General features: G+C 45.0%; 1 protein-coding gene across 1 annotated transcript in view; it reads right to left on the bottom strand.

Moving 5' to 3' along the window:
- Window positions 1-3,801, bottom strand: part of LOC126092637 (uncharacterized) — a 375,354-nt gene extending 371,553 nt beyond the window's left edge. Inside the window, exon 1 of the mRNA XM_049908360.1 lies at window positions 3,603-3,801. Coding sequence (XP_049764317.1) covers window positions 3,603-3,801 — 199 coding nt within the window. The remainder of the gene's footprint in view (window positions 1-3,602) is intronic.
- Window positions 3,802-21,662: the final 17,861 nt, after the last annotated feature.

Below are 21,662 nucleotides of genomic sequence, written 5' to 3'. Positions count from 1 at the left end.
TAGCTACATTTCAGTTACAGTATGGGCATCGAAACTACTAAAAGAGTAAGAAACATGGCGATCAGACATTTGAGCGGGATACAGCAGGACGCGTTTTAGCAGTTGTACAGCTAAAATGTGATATGACAAGACAAACATAACGTTTAGTAGCGAGAAGCAGACCCAGAAAGCTTAACGTACATGTTGCTAAAACGACTTTTATATGCCCATAGTCCTGTTCACACTGAGGGTGCTCTTTACAATCCTACACAGCAAGCAAAAGCGTTCGTCATACATAGAATCTCAAGTGCCCCTTACACTTGTTGCCAGTTCGTTATAAATTACAATACACATCAAATCCAAATAAATTTGATATATAAATTTTCTCTTATAAATAATACCAGACTGAAGTATTGTTGGAATGATGTGTAGGTAATATTGAGCTGTCAGCTTAATGAAAAGTGCGAACTGAGATTTAAAAAACAGGTCTCACGTCATATTTAAAAAAAAAATACCTTATTGCACATATGAGAAACACTATATAAGAGGAAATGACAAGTGCCAGAATACATAAGAAAAGGCTAGTTTACAACTTAAAAAAAAAGTGATAGGATGAAGTTTTCATTTAGAACTTATAGCTGTCATTTATTAGCATAACAACATATGTTGAACGGACTTTTTCTCTGTAAGCCAGAGACAAAATTGCCGGTAACACTAGTTCAGTGAGCGGAACAAACAGCACTGATGCACTCCCTCAATTTCTGCTGGCAGATTTGTTTCCACGCTGATAGTCTTGTCAGCTGTTATTTTATACTAACAGGAGGACTCGGTTTTTCCACCTGCGGTAGACCGCAGGATTTATAACCTCAGGCATCAATTGTTGACAACGTCAGTCAAATGAAGGGATGTATGTTCTCCTCCTGCTGCATCCCTCACCCCTCCGAAGGCCACTCACTCCATCCGTGTGTGTGTGGCGTACACACTATTCTCGTACCAATGCCGCAGCAGATCATTCATTTCGAACAGAATTGTTCACTTGTTACTTACTCCAGCCAGCTGATTTAATAATAATGCGGCATTAGAGAAACATTTACAAATCAGGTGTCGTTTTGTGAAGTATGAGATACCCATTAACATTTTTTTCCACCAAAAAACTTTTCTGCAGGGAGCAGTATCATTTAATGGCTAAAACACGAACAGGCTTAAGCGTTTTCGACGCAGACGCAACAGTTGGCAGATGATAATTAGCAATTAGGACGGCCGCGTGGTGGAGCGTGCTGCCATTGGTCGGTCTTCCACGCCGTTACAGAATTCAACCGCATCGCAGAAACAAGCATAATTTTTTTTTTCAACTCTATGGTAAGATCAGAAGTCTATAAAAATCATAACGAGAGACCATAATAACTGTTTGGTTCTTCTTATTACTTACAGCATATCGTATTACCGATCGCCTGCGACGAGAGGTTTGTATTCCAGTTCTTCAGCGACAGCAGTAGCTATTATTTACCACACAACGTCAGATGCTGTAGCTACCAGCAGCGTTTTAAAGTTATTTCCGCCCGGTGGCAAAATCCCAGTATTTTGATGATTAAATGACCGTTGTCATCGAATGGCGCTTTTCAGCCTGAATGCTATAATTAAATACTGTATGGTTCAAAGTCGTGAGTTCAACTCGTGTGTCAAGTTTTTAGCAGAATTGTGCGCTGAATATTATTAACTGGGATACTATGTTACTGTTGTACAATCTCTAGCAATACCCGTAAATATTCACTCGATACGGACTCTAGTTGACAGAAACTCTAAGTTCATATAGAACTACAAGCGTTTATGATGATGGATAGCTGTATTATTGTGGGCTGTATGTCTTTAATGAGTGCTTCACTTGAGGAATACTTGGGAACCAGACATCAGAATTTTGTATTTGTACTTTCATTCTTGTACGTATGATGTTCACAAGAGCGCATGTACTTTTTACTGGTGGCTGATTGGTCGGTGTTTTGGTATGACAGTAGTACGACATTTGTAGAACCCTAAAGCAACGAAATGAATTCTCTCATTCTAAAGAGATGTACACTGCTCTGAAATCTGTATGCAAACAAACAATTCAGTAAAAGCCTAGAAGATACTTAAGGACAGTTAATTCACGTAATAGCAAGCAACTGTCACATTTGACTTTACAGATGACATATGTATCACGTTATTGTGTTCTTTCTCCATCCATGGAAGATAAATTTTATCCTCATTATGGAAACATGAACTGGTTAGAACCTGCCTATTTTCTGTCAGAATTTTCGACACGTTTCCTGAAACCTCATGACTTTCTACCATAAAATGTAATTGTTTAGTAATTTTCTTAGTGATAAGTAAGTTAGCAATAATATCCAACATTATTCTAAATAGAAAACTGTGATTAATATCATGTGGATACTCTTTCTCACGAAATGTAAATAATAACCTTATCTAAGGGCCGACGTGTTACTTACCCAGTCACGTGACTTTAAGTGTGTGACAGTACCAGTGAAAGAGTCCAGATCTAGAGACAAGAGATGACAAGCGCCCCCAGTAAGCTCGGGAGAAACCGCGGATGCGCTCACTTTTTACGAACATCGTTGTTGACATTCCCCGCAAGTTGAAACGTGGATGAAGATATAAGGAAGTGAAATTCCCTACGTTCATCCCGCCAGCACACCACAAAAACACGTTTGAAACAGGCTAAGCCTGGTACAACCTGAACGATTGGAAACAAGATAGTCTTGAGGTACGATGTCTTCGATTAAATGCACTGTTATGGTTTATAAAGTCCAGGCACGACACAGTAGCAGAATCACAAGGAGCAACAACGTCGAACCTTAAGTCTTCCATATTAGATTGCGAATTGCGAACTGCCACTGTTTATAATGTAAAACACAAACGAAAACAAATACATGTGTCACTAACTTTTATTTTATTCTACGATGCGTTTCGAGGGTGTACACTCCTCATCTTCATGGTAGACCAGTGAACCACACTAGATTTTTTTTTTGGGTTGCCACTTGTTATCATATTATGGCACTGGGTTCATATTATAAACAATGTCAGAACTACTTACAAGGTATTCCACTGGAAAGAACAGAGGGTGGTCTACGACTTTTGCGTGACCTCCAGACTGTTCGTGATTTTGTTTCGTGGTTTTCTGCCTTATATTTACGACGATACACATCGTAAATTTTATTGGAACATCTATTAAGTATCTTCCGTATTGTAAATAATCTATGACTTCGGTGCAATAATACTATAATAAGTGATACGCGGTATCTTATTTGTTGCGAAATGATGGTAAGAGAGACAATTTACTACAGATGAGAAAAGGAGTAATAATTTAATGCACTGTCCCACCGAAGGTAGTGGATGTAAACCCTCGAAAAGAGTCATGAATGAAAATAAAAGTTGTTTTAATGTTTCTGTTCTAACAACATCGAAGCGTAAAAAGAAGACGTAGTTTCAGGTTTGCTGACAGAGAATTCGCGGTGCGACGTGCGTGGCCACGACTGGAGACTTGGATGGGAGCTGTGAGTCTACTACGCAGACGCACTCTCTGGAACAACAACAACAACAACAACAACACAGTGCGTCGCCGTACTCACGTGCAGAAGGGGGCGCGATTCCCGACAGCAACCTCTGGGCGGGCACGTGGCGGTCTGGCAGAGGACGCGGCGAGTTCGCACGTGGCAGCGGACACACAAACAACGGCGGCAGCGGCAGGTAGACTGACAGACAGACAGACGAGAGCGAAAGCACAGCACAGGTGGTGTCGCCGGCTCGGAAGACGCGGTGCGACTGCATACAGGGCCGGCCGCTGCGCCGCGCCGCGCCGAAACGTGTCCCCCCCTCCCCGCCCGTCGCGAACCCCCATCCCCCCCCCCTTCCGCCCACTGACCCACCTACTCCTACTCCTGCTCCTGCTCCTACTCCTACTCCTCCTGCTGCTACAACTCGTGCCACCCCCACCACCGCGCCACCTTTCCCCTCGTGCTTCCCGGTCGGCGCAGAAGTCAAGGAGCAAGGCTGAAGGGCCCGCGCGGCCTACTCGGGCACAGAGGTCGGCTAGCAAGGGCCGTGGCAGCCGTCTAGCTGTCTACGTAGACGGAGTGCGGAACTCGACGTGCGGAGCAGTTCCCACACCTATCGATACAGATAGCGTCGGATGAGGGCGCCGTTACGACTTGGGCGCCGTTTGGTACCTCGGTAGGCACGATTATTACCTTATTTCACCACTGCCAGAAAAATAGATACGCTACGTGAACCCAGGAGGCTATAAAAGCGTGGTTCACTAAGATATGCAAATACAAGGTGGTGCACGAAATGTGTTACCAATTGTTTATTTCACAATTTACGATGCACATTAGATATCGCTCTGGGATCTCTACAGCAGTATCAGCAGAGCTTGGAAATACAAATGAGTTACGAAATGACGTGTAATTCACGATACTACCGCTAGGAGACTAGTAATCAGCAACGGCTGACAATGGAAGACTGACGACACAGCAACGATCGGCAATTGTGTTACTTTTTCATGAAACGAAAAGCCTTGTTGTGACTCAGAGGCGTTTTCGACAACAGTTTTACACACGATGGGTCGCTTGCAAGAAGACCATCCACAGATTGTACGATAAATTTGTACAGCAAGGAACAGTATTGGAAGCGAAGCGACCTCGGCCTAAGCCTGTTTGTTCGCCGGAGAACATTGAAGCGGTACGAGTTGCTGTACAGAGAACTCCCGGGAAATCGTGTAGAAAGGCAGCAGTGCAACTGGGAATATCCAGACGCTCCGTTCAACGCATTCTTAAAAGTGACCTCCATATGTACCCATACAGGATGGCCTGTGCGCAGAAGCTCACTGAAGAACACAAGCAGCAGAGACTACTGTTTGCTCAGTGGGCGGAGGATAGGGAAGAAACTCTCAACAACGTTTTTCAGACGAGGCGCATATTCATTTAGACGGTGTGGTTAACAAACAAAATGCACCCTTTTGGGCCACTGAAAACCCACAAGTGCTTCATGAACGACAACATTATGGCCGACCGCGGTGGCCGTGCGGTTCTGGCGTTGCAGTCCGGAACCGCGGGACTGCTACGGTCGCAGGTTCGAATCCTGCCTCGGGCATGGTTGTGTGTGATGTCCTTAGGTTAGTTAGGTTTAAGTAGTTCTAAGTTCTAGGGGACTTATGACCTAAGATGTTGAGTCCCATAGTGCTCAGAGCCATTTGAACCATTTTAAATCGACAACATTATGCTCCGAGGATAAAAGCGTGGACAGCAATTTCCAGTTACGGACTTACTGGACCTTTTTTCTTCGAAAAAACTGTGAACAGCGAGCGTTATTTGAGCATGCTTCGCAATAGCTTCATTCCACAGCTTCTTGATACTGCCTTGCCATTCGACACGCAGTGAGTCATGCAAGATGGAGCAAGTCCACATACTGCAAACACTGTGTTAAGAGTTTTTACACGAGCGTTTCGACATGCGGATCATTTCACTCAGGTTTCCAGGTCGCTTCGATGACGGACAAAATAGGCGCCCCAATAGTCCAGACCTCAATCCATGTGACTTTTTTATTTGGGGGTACCTAAAGGAAAAAATTTTCCCGAAACGTCCACGAGATTTAATGGAGCTCAGAAGACTTATTCTTCAAGCTTGCAGTCAAATTACGGAAGACATGTGCCGTAGGGTAATCACTAACTTCAGTGTTCGTTTGAAGGAAGTTAGGAAACGAAATGGTGGACATATTGAGCATGTGCTGAGTTAGAACAAATCTCCATGGATGGCTCTTCATTGTAGTATATGTTCCTTTCAGATTTTATTGACAATAAAGTTTATATTGAAAAACAAAATGGTAACACATTTCGTGCGCCACGCTGTAGTTTAATATGTTGTTCTACAAGTAAAACTAAAGAAAAAGTTCATATAAAAATAGGTCCGCAAATGGTTACGGAGTTACGGCTAATAAAAGATTTTTAGAAATTTAGCAAATGTTAAAAAATGGGTCAAATGGCTCTGAGCACTATGGGACGTAACAGCTGAGGTCATCAGTCCCATAGAACTTAGAACTACTTCAACCTAACTAACCTAAGGACATCACACACACCCATGCTCGATGCATGACTCGAACCTGTGACCGTAGCAGTCGCGTGGATCCAGACTGTAGCGGCTAGAACCGCTCGGCCACTCATGCCGGCGCAAATGTTCAAATGTGTGTGAATTCCTAAGGGACCAAACTGCTTAGGTCATCGGTCCCCAGACTTAGACACTACTTAAACTAACTTATGCTAAGAACAACACACACACCCCTGCCCGAGGGAGGACTCGAAACTCCGGCGGGAGGGGCCGCATAGTCCGGCACATGACGCCTCAAACCGCGTGGCCACTCCACGCGGCTGAAATTTAGCAACTTCGCTAATATGGAGCCATCGCAAAACTGTACGAGGTTAAAGTGAAGCAAAATTTTCATTTATTTTTGTTGTCACTGATATGGTGAATCTAATAAAAACATGTCCCAGACGTGTATCTGCAGTAGTTTTCCACAACATCCAGGGAAGCAAAGAGGTGATTTCGTAAAATTTTTAATTTATTAACTACTTGGCCCAATCTGTTTTTTAAATTCCAGACAATTGCAGTAAGTTTTCAACAGAAATCGTAGAGAATTTAATTTTGGAAAAATGACGTTAATAACGTTAACTGAAGCTGCATGAATGTGTTAGGTAATCTTCAAACTGCAACCGTTAGTATGTGGTTTCACACTGTTGTTATTATGTTCTTTCACTGAACAATACAGCAAAGTTACTCGCTTCAAGGTTAGGAAACGACTGAAACAACTCAGTAACGGTTGCCAACAATGACATAAACGTTTCTACATTCTTGACGGAAAGTAAACAAATTTACTTGTACAATAATCTTTGCTTCTCTGGATGTTCTGGAAAACTACTGCAGATACTCATCTGGGACATGTTTCATGGCATTCATCAGACCAATAACAACAAAATAAATGGAGATCGTACTTTAATTTAACCTCGTACAGTTTTGCGATCGCTGCATATTAGCGAAGTTGCTACATTTGAGGCAAAATCTTTTATTAGGCGTAACTCCGTAACTAAACATTTGCGGACCGATGTTTGTATGAACTTCTTTTCTCTAGTTTTACTTGTAGAATAACGTATTAAAATTTTGGCATATCTTCGTGAATCACCCCGAATAGTGCGTTTAAAATTAGTTACAACTTTTGACAGTTCAGTGCGGAGGGAGTCGAGGGAAGCATAGTTGCCAGCGTGTGCTGAACGTGTCAGCAGATGATGATAGTTCTATCCCTACTCGGAGCTCAAGCATGCCTGTCAGCGTGAACTGCAAGCTGTGAAAACTTGCCAGTCTGTGATCTTTCTCAAACAATTTTAAAGAAACTATTTGGCAATAAATTCTGATTCTCACACATCTTACTTTGTGAGCTTCATGATGAACTGCCTATCACACCACTGGTGATCACAGTTATTGCGATATTTCCATATTAGGTAAAGCACTGTAAGAAATTCTCAAAGTTTGCAGTGAGAAATGAGGGTTACTATGAATTTGGGTTTGGTGCATGTAACGTCATATGTTGCTGCGTTATGAAATGTAGATAACATATTAAATTGTTCCTTAAACTTTGAAGAACATCGCTGTCGCCAGTCTCGAGAAAATGGAACGTGTCTTTGTAAAGAGCGCTCTGTCATGATCGCAAGCGCCAGTGACAAAACCAGAAAGAAATATTCACAAATCTTTTATCTTCAAAGGGCGTTCAAAAAGGTTTCCACAGGCGTCTCTAATTTTTTTATATTTTGCAGGAGGAGAATGAAATTTTTTGTGAACATTTAGCTATACATTAAGCCTACTCAGTGTAGTCTCCATTAGTTGTGACGCATCTGGCCCAACGTTCTTTCCATGATGTAAATGCACTTTGGTAAAATTCTGGGAATTGATTTTTACACCATCGCTTGACACAGGAAATAAGGTCTTTCTCACTATCAAATGTCTTACCTCGCAGGTGGGCCTTCAGACGACCAAAGAGGTAAAAATCAGGCGGAGCCAAGTCCGGACTGTAGAGAGGATGACGAACAATTTTCCAACCCATTTTCCTGATTTCCTCCTGCGCAATAAGGGCTTTATGGCGTTTGGCATTGTCATGGTGAAGTGTGATGAGCTGACCATGAAGCTGTGGTCTGTGGGTCTTGATGGCACGTCGAAGTTGTCGTGTCGTCACACATCTGTCATTTTGGGTGATTTGATCAATTTATTCACATCACTTACTGCCGACGGCGGTCTACCGCATCGTGGATTGTCCGGTAAAGAATTATTACCTTCTTTTAAACTCTGCAACCACCGCTGGATACGGCTGCGATCCACTGTGTCCTTCCCATAAACAGGGAGCAACTTCCTGTGAATCGATGTGGCAGAGTCATCGCCGGTCTTGAAGAGGAACTCCATCGCTGACCGTTGTCGCAACCTGACATCTACTTCACGGTCCATCATGGCTCACCTGTAAATAAGAGAAAATACTTCTATGTGCCAACTTATAGCCAAATGTTCCAAGTATGTTCACAAAAAATTTTCATTCTCCTCCCGCAAAAAATAAAGAAGTTAGGGACCACTGTGCAAAACTTTTTGAACGCCCTTTGTATATAGAGAACAAAAGTGGTCCTAACACACTTCTCTTGGGCACACCTGATGATGTCTCTGATGAACAATCGCCGTCGAGGACAATATACTGTGTTGTATTATTATGCTTACTTTTGTTGAAGGCTAAAGGTTTTCTGTCGAAAGACTGGGTCGTGGCACTACATAGTGTACACAAATGGACATAAATAGTTTGCCTTCACGGGTATTAAATGACTATGGCGTCAATCAAACTGCGTTCTTCATTTCTCACACATTGTCTGAGGACTAAAACGTATGCAGTTATTGTGACTTTGGAGGACTTGCACAATCTGCGCCTTGCCTGGATAGTCGTGTAGTTCATTCTTCAAAATTGTTCTCACTGACTGACTGCCGACACGAAGCTCTGTGATGTGCCATCCAGCTGATTTTCACAGACTCCCTTGTAATGCTTCATGCACACGATCAATATCCTCTTGGGTCCTGCGCCACTTTTACACTTCGTCTGTTCTCTTTGTGGTGTTACAGTGGCTTCGAAGTTACTCGTCCAAAGATTCATAGCGTTGGAACATAGCACAGGAGCCACTAGGGTAAATTAAATTCTAACAGAAGGGTGTTGAGTTCCAACAAATCTATCCGAGTTTTTTTAGTATCGTTTCGCCCCAAATTTAAATCCGTTCTTGAAGCTTTCTGTTATTCCTGTCATTACTTCGTCGATGTACGAGGTGCATTCAAGTTCTAAGGCCTCCGATTTTTTTCTAATTAATTACTCACCCGAAATCGATGAAACTGGCGTTACCTCTCGACGTAATCGCCCTGCAGACGTACACATTTTTCACAACGCTGACGCCATGATTCCATGGCAGCGGCGAAGGCTTCTTTAGGAGTCTGTTTTGACCACTGGAAAATCGCTGAGGCAATAGCAGCACGGCTGGTGAATGTGCGGCCACGGAGAGTGTCTTTCATTGTTGGAAAAAGCCAAAAGTCACTAGGAGCCAGGTCAGGTGAGTAGGGAGCATGAGGAATCACTTCAAAGTTGTTATCACGAAGAAACTGTTGCGTAACGTTAGCTCGATGTGCGGGTGCGTTTGCTTGGTGAAACAGCACACGCGCAGCCCTTCCCGGACGTTTTTGTTGCAGTGCAGGAAGGAATTTGTTCTTCAAAACATAAACGAATAATTGCACGCTGTTCAAGTAAGGAAAACGTCGTCTTTTTAAGTATTTAAAACAGTTCTCATTCTCGCCGCTGGCGGTAAAATTCCATCTGCCGTACGGTGCTGCCATCTCTGGGACGTATTGACAATGAACGTGGCCTCATTTTAAAACAATGCACATGTTTCTATCTCTTTCCAGTCCAGTGAAAAAAAATCGGAGGCCTTAGAACTTGAATGCACCTCGTATAGATTGAACAGTAGGGCATGCCTGTCTCACGTTTTTAATCCGACCACCTCGTTCTTGGGCTTCCAGGCTTATTTTTTCCTCTTGTTTTTTGTACATGTTGCATATTACCTGTCTTTCTCTTCAGCTACTTGTCTGAGAATTCAGAACATTTTACAGTGTCGAAATCTTTTTCCTGGTCTACAAATCCAATGAACGTGTTTTGATATTTCTTCATTCTTGTTTCCATTACTGGCGGCGTTACGAGGTTGTAAAGAAAGGAAGGATCCGCCAGCACACGCGCAGGCAAAATTGCGATCGTAACGGTGAGTTGGCCAACGTGAAAGTTCACGACGGAAATGCAAAAACCGCTCTGTGTACGGGAAAAGCGAGTACGGCTGTTTTATTGGACTGTCAGAGTGTCAGCAGTCTGACCACGTCCAAGAGAGTAAGATAGCGACTGCCTACTGTTACGAGACGTCACTGCACTGCTCACAGAGTTTGCTGCATATGAGTTTTTTGCTTTCTGAACTCAGAAGAAAATGAAAATTGGCTTGGAGAGGAAAAATTATCGTCGAATCAGTTTAACTGACTTCTGAAGTGTATAATTCCATTGGACCAGATTTATTTTCTAAGCGAATAAAAGGGTTGGAAACATGGTCAACCAAATGCTTTGATTTCAATTGACATAATATTAAACATTATTTTTATACTTGCAAAAACAATTATTTACTATGAATGTTATCGAGCTCACCAAACAGTTCCCAGATACAGGGTTATTACAAATGATTGAAGCGATTTCACAGCTCTACAGTAACTTTATTGGTTGAGATATTTTCACAATGCATTGCACACACATACAAAAACTCAAAAAGTTTTTTTAGACATTCACAAATGTTCGATATGTGCCCCTTTAGTGATTCGGCAGACATCAAGCCGATAATCAAGTTCCTCCCACACTCGGCGCAGCATGTCCCCATCAATGAGTTCGAAAGCATCGTTGATGCGAGCTCGCAGTTCTGGCACGTTTCTTGGTAGAGGAGGTTTAAACACCGCATCTTTCACATAACCCCACAGAAAGAAATCGCATGGGGTTAAGTCGGGAGAGCGTGGAGGCCATGACATGAATTGCTGATCATGATCTCCACCACAACCGATCCATCGGTTTTCCAATCTCCTGTTTAAGAAATGCCGAACATCATGATGGAAGTGCGGTGGAGCACCATCCTGTTGAAAGATGAAGTCGGCGCTGTCGGTCTACAGTTGTGGCATGAGCCAATTTTCCGCGTGCTACGCGTGAATCTTACCCGCACGCGTTCAACCGTTTCTTCGCTCACTGCAGGCCGACCCGTTGATTTCCCCTTACAGAGGCATCCAGAAGTTTTAAACTGCGCATACCATCGCCGAATGGAGTTAGCAGTTGGTGGATCTTTGTTGAACTTCGTCCTGAAGTGTCGTTGCACTGTTATGACTGACTGATGTGAGTGCATTTCAAGCACGACATACGCTTTCTCGACTTCTGTCGCCATTTTGTCTCACTGCGCTCTCGACCGCTCTGGCGGCAGAAACCTGAAATGCGGCTTCAGCCGAACAAAACTTTATGAGTTTTTCTACGTATCTGTAGTGTGTGGTGACCATATGTCAATGAATGGAGCAACAGTGAATTTATGAAATCGCTTCAATCATTTGTAATAGCCCTGTATATCATTAAAGGTCATATACAGTACAACAGTAACATAAGGAGCGTAAATGGACTCTCCACGACTTTTGTGTGTGTGTGTGTGTGTGTGTGTGTGTGTGTGTGTGTGTGTTTTGTTGGAGAGCGGAAACCAGCTGTCGTGCATCAGTTTAGCTGCATATGCAGAATCTCCTTAACGGTTAGGGTCAAAATTCAACGTACACTGAGGTGACTAAAGTCATATCATAGCGATGTCAACTTATACAGATTGCGGTAGTATCGCACACACAAGATATATTGCCGGTGCTGCCGTTTGTACACAGGTGATTCATGTGAAAACGTTTCCGACATTATTCTGGCCGCATGATGGGAATTAACAGACGTTGAAAGGGGAGTGGTAGATGTACAGGGTGATTCAAAAAGAATACCACAACTTTAAAAATGTGTATTTAATGAAAGAAACATAATATAACCTTCTGTTATACATCATTACAAAGAGTATTTAAAATGTTTTTTTTCACTCAAAAACAAGTTCAGAGATGTTCAATATTGCCCCCTCCAGACACTCGAGCAATATCAACCCGATACTCCAACTCGTTCCACACTCTCTGTAGCATATCAGGCGTAACAGTTTGGATAGCTGCTGTTATTTCTCGTTTCAAATCATCAATGGTGGCTGGGAGAGGTGGCCGAAACAACATATCCTTAACATAACCCCATAAGAAAAAATCGCAGGGGGTAAGATCAGGGCTTCTTGGAGGCCAGTGATGAAGTGCTCTGTCACGGGCTGCCTGGCGGCCGATCCATCGCCTCGGGTAGTTGACGTTCAGGTTTCATAACTAACCTTTTTCGTAGGACTCTCCATACAGTTGATTGTGGAATTTGCAGCTCTCTGCTAGCTCTGCGAGTCGATTTTCCTGGGCTGCGAACAAATGCTTGCTGGAAGCGTGCTACATTTTCATCACTCGTTCTCGGCCGTCCAGAACTTTTCCCTTTGCACAAACACCCATTCTCTGTAAACTGTCTATACCAACGTTTAATACACCACCTATCAGGAGGTTTAACACCATACTTCGTTCGAAATGCACGCTGAACAACTGTCGTCGATTCACTTCTGCCGTACTCAATAACACAAAAAGCTTTCTGTTGAGCGGTCGCCATCTTAGCATCAACTGACGCTGACGCCTAGTCAACAGCGCCTCAAGCGAACAAATGTACAACTAAATGAAACGTTATAGCTCCCTTAATTCGCCGACAGATAGTGCTTAGCTCTGCATTTTGTCGTTGCAGAGTTGTAAATTCCTAAAGTTGTGGTATTCTTTTTGAATCACCCTGTAGCTTGACATTTCGAAAATCATTGGGGAATTCAATATACCGAGAGCCACAGTGTCAACAGTGGGCCGGGAATGCCGAATTTCAAGCATTACCTCTCACCACGGACAAACCGGTGCCCGACGGCCTTCACTTAACGACGGAGAGCAGCGGCGTGGCGTAGAGTTGTCAGTACTAACAGACATCCAACATTGCGTGAAATAACCGCATAAATAAATGTCGGACGTACGGCGAACGTATCCGTTAGGACAGTGCTGCGAAATGTAGTGTTAGTAGGCTATGACAGCAAACGACCGACGAGAGTGCCTTTGCTAACAGCACGACATCGCCGGCAGGGACTCTGCCAGGTTCGTTACCTTATCGGTTGGACCCTAGACAACTGCAAAACCGTGGCCTGGACAGATGACTCCCAATTTTAGTTGGTAACAGCTGATGGCAGGGTTTGAGTGTGGCGTACCCCCAGGAAGTCATGGGCTCAATTTGTAAACAAGTCACTGTGCAAGCTGATGGTGGCTCCATAATGGTGTGGGATATGTTTACGTGGAATTTGCAGGGTCTTCTCATCCAACTGAACCGATTATTGACAGGAAATGGTTATATTCCGCTACTTGGGGACCATACTAAAATGTATACTTTCACGGCCGGAAATATCATGTTCATTATAATTATCCGGGCTGTTATGCCGTGGTCGGTTGATGGATTCTGTGGTGATTCCCAACGTTTTATCTCCGACTGCGGGAGACATCTTCAAGGGGGTCCGTAGTTTGATGGAAGGTCAGTAGCGAGTCAGTAGCGAGCCAATGTGTGTGTTGGACCTTCCATCAAGCTACGGACCCCCTTGAAGATATCTCCCGCAGTCGGAGACGAAACGTTGAGAATCACCACAGAATTCATCAACCGACCACGGCATAACAGCCCGGAGAATTTAAATGGACATACTTGGGGACCATCTGCAGCCATTCATGGACTTCATGTTCTCAAACAAATATGGACTTTTGTGGATGACAGTGCGCCCTGTCACCGGGCCACGCCTGTTTGCCATTGGTTTGCAGAACATTCTGGACGATTCGTGCGAATAATTTGGCCACCCAGAACGCCCGACATGAATCCCACCGAACATTTATGGCAAATAATCAAGAGGTCGGTTTCTGCACAAATTCCTGCACCGGCAGCACTTTCGTAATTATATAATGGCATCCGTCCATCCTTGAGGGATGATGGTGTAGCATACTTGGTTTTTTGTTGGTAGGTGTACTATATCAACCAGCTTGTCGAAGATTACTTCTAAGCTTCACACACCCCGTGAAGCAGGCGGATAGTGGCGGGACAGCACCTTATTGGCTGGGGGCTGCCCAGCTTGAGGCGGGCGGTAGCTGTCCAATGAGATGCAATGATGTCTCCCACCGTTGGAAGTGGCCCCTGGCACTCGAGTCTTACGCCAATCAGACAGAGCTTATAACCGGTAACTGCCTCTTCCCGTGTTGTGCCGAAGTCCTTGGACGTCGCTGAAGTGTCCTCTCCAGGATGCTACAATGTTGAATGGTACTTAAGGAAATAAATTAGTGAAATCAAAGTGAAGCAGAAATTAGAATATAAATGAAAAACTTGGTTTAGTTTAGAGAGTTACATACTGGCTTTCAGCGGGCAGAACAGCAGAACAGAAGAGACAATGACCGTGAAGTCAGCAAGTTCCACATAAGCGGGCGCTGTCGATTCAGCCGTCAGGGCATCGCCAGACCGGCTCTCGTGTTTCTCAGTTGTCGCATGTGCGCAAAGGCCCTCGCCTACATCCCAAGAGCCAATGACCGACGTTAAGAAGATTCTTCGAGAAGCTTTTCAACGTGACAGAAGAGGCAATGGCCGTGAAGTCGTTCACCTCCAGTGAACTGAAGTGAATAAATACGCGAGACGCGGTGGGCCCGACAGATGAAGACGAGACGAAGACGGAGACGAAGACGGAGACGAGCGACGAAGAAGACGAAGATGTGAAGAAGCGTAGCAGTTGTTTTAAGTCAGTTTCGGTGCTGAAGACCGTCATGCAAGAAGAGACTACATCATGCACAGACGTACCAAGTCCGCCGCTGTAATGGAATAGCAAGCAGCAGCCTAGGCGCCAGAAGACAGAAGTTAAAAGGTATTTGAAGTCTGACTTTTACGTACCCGGGTGACTCGTGAGGACGGGAAGGAGACGGCCTCACATCAGCAGTCACCTGTGAGCTGGGATGAAGATCTGACAGCCGAATACTGGCAAGCGGGAGTCCGTTGTTCGAGTCCGGGAACTGGCCTTCCCCCGCTACGCCGCTCCGCTGGCCGAGGCACAACACACGCGGCCGCTTAGAGAAGAGAGACACTGGGACGCCACATTCAAGGTATCACCATCCGATGCACGACGTCGCTCGCAATAATTAAACGGGCCACCTCGCGCTGCGCGTCTCCAGTCAGCTGGGCGAGACGGCGACGCGAGATACACACCGCTACGCGTAATCAGACGCCGCCGCCGCCGCTGCCGCAGCAGAAGGCTACGCAAACGACACAGCTGCCGCTCTCCACAACTTCCAGTAACATACAGTTGTACGAAACTTTCAATACAAGTTATCTTATGTAAAAATGCTGTTTCATTCTACCTCATACCCGAGCCAAGGAAGAACCCACCCTGCCCACATGTTGTTAACAGAAAAAAGTTAATTTATTTAATATTTTCACCCTGACAGAATGCTTTAGAATGCTAATCCTGCCAATTGACAGCATAAAAAGAGAAAACCCAGTTACATTTAGTGACAGAAGTGTTACATTTAGTATCAAAACTGTTACAACAAGCCTGAGCGATAAATATGAAGACACGTGAGTTGCCCAATCATCAGGGTCTCTCTCTCGACCCAAATGATGATATCTAGATGCAAAGGCAAGCCAATACGTCTGGTATCACTTCGGTTGCAGGAGCTGCCGAAAGGGGACGTAGTACGCCTTCCAACCGCCTTTGGGGCCCCACTCCAGATTTTCTTTCAGGTTTTTCTCCCTTAGCCTTCATCCCTCCCGAGACCAACCACAAGGCAGTGGTGTGTTGAGGTAATTAGAGAAAGAAAAGGAATGGTAACTGAGGAGAGGGTAGGGAATAGGATATATACACTCCTGGAAATGGAAAAAAGAACACATTGACACCGGTGTGTCACACCCACCATACTTGCTCCGGACACTGCGAGAGGGCTGTACAAGCAATGATCACACGCACGGCACAGCGGACACACCAGGAACCGCGGTGTTGGCCGTCGAATGGCGCTAGCTGCGCAGCATTTGTGCACCGCCGCCGTCAGTGTCAGCCAGTTTGCCGTGGCATACGGAGCTCCATCGCAGTCTTTAACACTGGTAGCATGCCGCGACAGCGTGGACGTGAACCGTATGTGCAGTTGACGGACTTTGAGCGAGGGTGTATAGTGGGCATGCGGGAGGCCGGGTGGACGTACCGCCGAATTGCTCAACACGTGCGGCGTGAGGTCTCCACAGTACATCGATGTTGTCGCCAGTGGTCGGCGGAAAGCGCACGTGCCCGTCGACCTGGGACCGGACCGCAGCGACGCACGGATGCACGCCAAGACCGTAGGATCCTACGCAGTGCCGTAGGGGACCGCACCGCCACTTCCCAGCAAATTAGGGACACTGTTGCTCCTGGGCTATCGGCGAGGACCATTCGCAACCGTCTCCATGAAGCTGGGCTACGGTCCCGCACACCGTTAGGCCGTCTTCCGCTCACGCCGCAACATCGTGCAGCCCGCCTCCAGTGGTGTCGCGACAGGCGTGAATGGAGGGACGAATGGAGACGTGTCGTCTTCAGCGATGAGAGTCGCTTCTGCCTTGGTGCCAATGATGCTCGTATGCGTGTTTGGCGCCGTGCAGGTGAGCGCCACAATCAGGACTGCATACGACCGAGGCACACAGGGCCAACACCCGGCATCATGGTGTGGGGAGCGATCTCCTACACTGGCCGTACACCACTGGTGATCGTCGAGGGGACACTGAATAGTGCACGGTACATCCAAACCGTCATCGAACCCATCTTTCTACTATTCCTAGACCGGCAAGGGAACTTGCTGTTCCAACAGGACAATGCACGTCCGCATGTATCCCGCGCCACCCAACGTGCTCTAGAAGGTGTAAGTCAACTACCCTGGCCAGCAAGATCTCCGGATCTGTCCCCCATTGAGCATGTTTGGGACTGGATGAAGCGTCGTCTCACGCGGTCTGCACGTCCAGCACGAACGCTGGTCCAACTGAGGCGCCAGGTGGAAATGGCATGGCAAGATGTTCCACAGGACTACATCCAGCATCTCTACGATCGTCTCCATGGGAGAATAGCAGCCTGCATTGCTGCTGAAGGTGGATATACAGTGTACTAGTGCCGACATTGTGCATGCTCTGTTGCCTGTGTCTATGTGCCTGTGGTTCTGTCAGTGTGATCATGTGATGTATCTGACCCCAGGAATGTGTCAATAAAGTTTCCCCTTCCTGGGATAATGAATTCACGGTGTTCTTATTTCAATTTCCAGGAGTGTAGGATATAGGATATAAGACGGGTCGTTGTGAGGCACACTTTGTCTGGCTCCTCTGCTGAGACCTGCCCGGCTAGGTTGAACCTGCCAGTAGCTACGCTACCGCCGATATAGCTCTCAGCCTCCTTGAAGCACACAAACTCTCCCGCCCACACGGACAGTGCTACGATAAGGCGGTGCCTCGTGGGAGAGACTTTCGTAATTATGGACTGCTATAAAGGATGCATGGCTCAGTATTCCTGCTGGGGACTTTCAACGACTTGTCGATTCCTTGCCGCGTTGAGACCGTGCCACACCGGGCAAAAGGAGATCCGGCTCGATATTAAAAGGAATCCCGTGAGTTTTGTCACCTTAGAGCATAGTTGAAGCTACTGAGTAAGCATGAGGCAAGGAAATAATGATCTGAAATTTATATATATTTTTTTATTACCATAAACAACTTAATAGCAACGAAAAGCGACAATTTAAGCTCATAGGAAGTGTTTAAATTGAAACAAGTGTCGATGCATGTATTGCAACGACGTGTACAAGTTTGTTACACTCTCTCAAAAATATCTGTTGTGCACTGCATGGTGGAGTATACATCGTACCATTATTCTCGGTTTTCTTTCCTTTTTTTCTTTGCCTACTGAGCGAGGGAAGAACGAATATCTTTATGGCTCTGTTTTCTGCTAATCTATCTTATTTTATTCCCATTTTATGTGAGATAAACCAGTACGTTATTGGCAGCACAGTGGTAGCACAACCGTCTTCGTAACAGGCTCTTCTGAATTTACCGAACTGGCTTTCCATTATATATTCTTATGGGCTACAACAACCTGTTACGTTTCTAACATCGCGTCTCAGCATTCTTTGGATGTCGAGGACTCCAAACACTAGAACAGTATTCTAGAACTGGCGTCTTGTACCCTGTTTCTTTTACTGATGCACCATGCTTATAACCGTCCAAAAAAAACTAAGCCTTCAGTTTGCTTTCCCTAATACTTCATGATTATTTCATTTCATATCGCATTTTAGCTGCCGGCCGCGGTGGTCTAGCAGTTCTGGTGCTGCAGTCCGAAACCACGGGACTGCTACGGTCGCAGGTTCGAATCCTGCCTCGGGCATGTGTGTGTGTGATCTCCTTAGGTTAGTTAGGTTCAAGTAGTTCTAAGTTCTAGGGGACTTATGACCTAAGATGTTGAGTCCCATAGTGCTCAGAGCCATTTGAACCATTTTAGCATTTTAGCTGTTGTCGTTGTTGCTGTTTGAATCTCAAGTCTGAAGACTGGTTTAATGTAGCTCTGTACGCTAGTCTGTCCTCTGCTAGCCTTTTTGGCTCTGCATAACCTCCTAAACCTACATCCTTCGGTACTTGCTTACTGTATTGATGTCAAATTCTCCCTCTACACTTTCCACGTAACCACCCTCCTTTCCATTGCCAAATTGACAATTCCTTGATGCCTCAAAATGTGTCCTATTAACTGATCCAATCTTTTAGCCAAGGTGTGCCATAAACTGATTTCTCCGCAATTCGATTCAGTACTTCCTCGTTTGTTATTCTAACTACCTATATAATCATCAGCTTTCTTCTGTAGCACCACATTTCTTGCCTGAATTGCCTCTCGTCCATGTTTCACTACTATACAAGACTACAATCCAGACAAATACCTCCGTAAAAGACTTCCTAAACCTTAAACTTATTATTTATTTATTTATTCTTCACAATACAGCCTGTTATCTGAAAAACTAAAATAGGCCATACAAATAACTTATTCTTGTATATTAATAAATTTATATATTAAATGTTTACCTGATAATTAATTTTTTATTCTACAACTACTTTTACAACTACAAAACTACGATAAAACCCTTAACTATTTATACTACTGTTAGCACTACAGAATCTATCCTGTTCCTTTTTAAATTATTTTGTTGCATTTAAGATGGAAATTGTTGTTTACGCTACTGGATCTGAGAGGTGGCATGAGCCCCCTCTCATATTTCTATCTTACGATTTTCCTCTCTAATTGCATGCAGTGAAAAGTCTCTATTCCTTCACACGTGGACTTCCAAAGCAGCGTCTCTCGTCACCCGGGTGGTCCGGTGACAGGCGGGCTCCGCTGATCTGGAAAGCGTTAAGCCGACGGGTGTGAGGAAGTCGAGTAAATGCTTTGCAGACGCCGACATTGTCAAAAGACACGCCTGGAGGGGTCTGAAGTAGCGGCTGGGCTAGAGGTTCTGTTACTTCGCAGAAACTTAGCGAAAACACTTTCTGGCGGGCTACCAGCGAGGTGTGGGAATGACTTGTGTACCCAGGCAGTTGTGGCGGGAAAATTCCCGCGCTTTCTGCAAAATAGTAACTGTGATTGGCTTGCTCAGGGCATAGCTCCATGACGTAGCAAAATCAGCGCAGAAATTGGCGCCAAGAATCTCCATTGGTGGAATGGTAGTGCTCCGGCAATAGAGGGGAATTTTCCGCCGGTTTTAAAGTTGCTGATTGGAACGTTTAACCACGGCCACTGTCGTGGGGGCGGGAATGTTCTGTGTTCGGCCTGTACGGGTGCTCTAGGTAGTCGGCTCTCGCCTTTCGGTCGAGGACGTCGAAGCAACCAGCCATCGCCTCCGGTACGCCAGATCGTGTTCTGGTAGTTAAGAAGACAGATTGGTAAGGTATGTCCGCAGCACCGGCAGACAGGGATTTTCCTAGGTGATAATCAGAGCTCAGCAGAGCGCGCCTGTTCGTCTTTTTCTAACTTTGTTCTGTCTTGGGTAGCAGCAATTAATGTTGGGTTGGCTATGTGTTTTCTCTAAGATTTGAGTTGCAAGGAATTGGCTGCACATACCACTTCGTCATAATCCTCACAATCTAGTTTAGGGACAACTTCACATTCACAGCGTTTGTTTGAGTATCCAATTTGAGCCAATTTGATGTATTGTAAATGTTTCATGTGTTTTTGTTTATTATTTTGTGTTTAGTCTTAATAAATCATATTGTTATTATGGACAGAACTTTCATTCTGTTAATCGGTAGAGCAAACCTAACATTCCTCACTATGTTAATGAAACCTTCGTTTATTTAACTTATTTATCAAATTAAATTATTGCAGGTGCCAAACTCTCTTCTACTCCACTGGCAGGGTTGATTAGAGTCAGTTCGCGTATTTTTTTATCCTTGTGCAACAGCAAAAGTCGGAGTTAGAATAGGGGGGGGGGCTTAGAGCATCATTTACATATGTAGATTCTAGAAGAATTTAATGTTAAATACACTGCTAGCCCCGGCACCTCGCAGATCTGCCCTCATACTACCGCGGTCAACTGCAGTTATCTGCTGGATTCCTTGGGCGTCGAGCAGCACTTCAGTAAGCGAAGTTCCACTACAACAAGCAGTTCCATTATTCACTGTTACGTCTCGGAGTCCACACTTCCATGATCACTTTCACCGACGCAGTGTAATATTCTCGAGAAACAATTTCATTCGGTGGTCGTCTCTCCTCAGTGCTGCTTTCGGATCCAACATCCGCAACTTCGTAGAGCGCGCATTCCCACAATGTGTGTTCTGCCCCACACTGCCGAAGGCGCAGCTATCATTGATCTGTCTTTTTATTTTGTATAGATTCGTGTCATAAGGGCCATGACAGTTCAGTTAATTTTCTAGTCCATTCGACTCATTAATAAGTCTCACTTTTAGTCTCCCATTGACGTTAGGGGAGAAGTTCGTATGTTCTCCTGCCTGTGCCTGAAGTGTCCTATTCATTTTGCCAGAGCTGTAATACGCTATGTTTTACTAACTTCCTCTTACTGGCCTCACTTTCAACCATCCTTCGTACTTCGGTTTCATGGCGTTTCTGTAGCCAGTAAAGGGCCCTCGTTATCCTATTTCCAAGTCCATTGAGGATATTCCTCGATACACGAACAAAGTATCATTCAGGGTAGTGCAGCAGGTGCCCGTAGCACTCCTCGCTGAATTCTTCTCACTAATGGAGACGGCTTCGCTAGATGCAATCTATTAGCCCAAACGCTCGCATCACATCCTACGACTGGTGCCAATACAGATTGGTGGTATGCTGTGATTGTTTTCAAGGGAAATCGGAATAATTGTGTGTTTGCAACGGC

Source organism: Schistocerca cancellata, chromosome 7 (assembly GCF_023864275.1).
Source record: "Schistocerca cancellata isolate TAMUIC-IGC-003103 chromosome 7, iqSchCanc2.1, whole genome shotgun sequence".
Classification (NCBI taxonomy): domain Eukaryota; kingdom Metazoa; phylum Arthropoda; class Insecta; order Orthoptera; family Acrididae; genus Schistocerca; species Schistocerca cancellata.
This window is presented reverse-complemented; position numbering and strand designations above follow the sequence as displayed.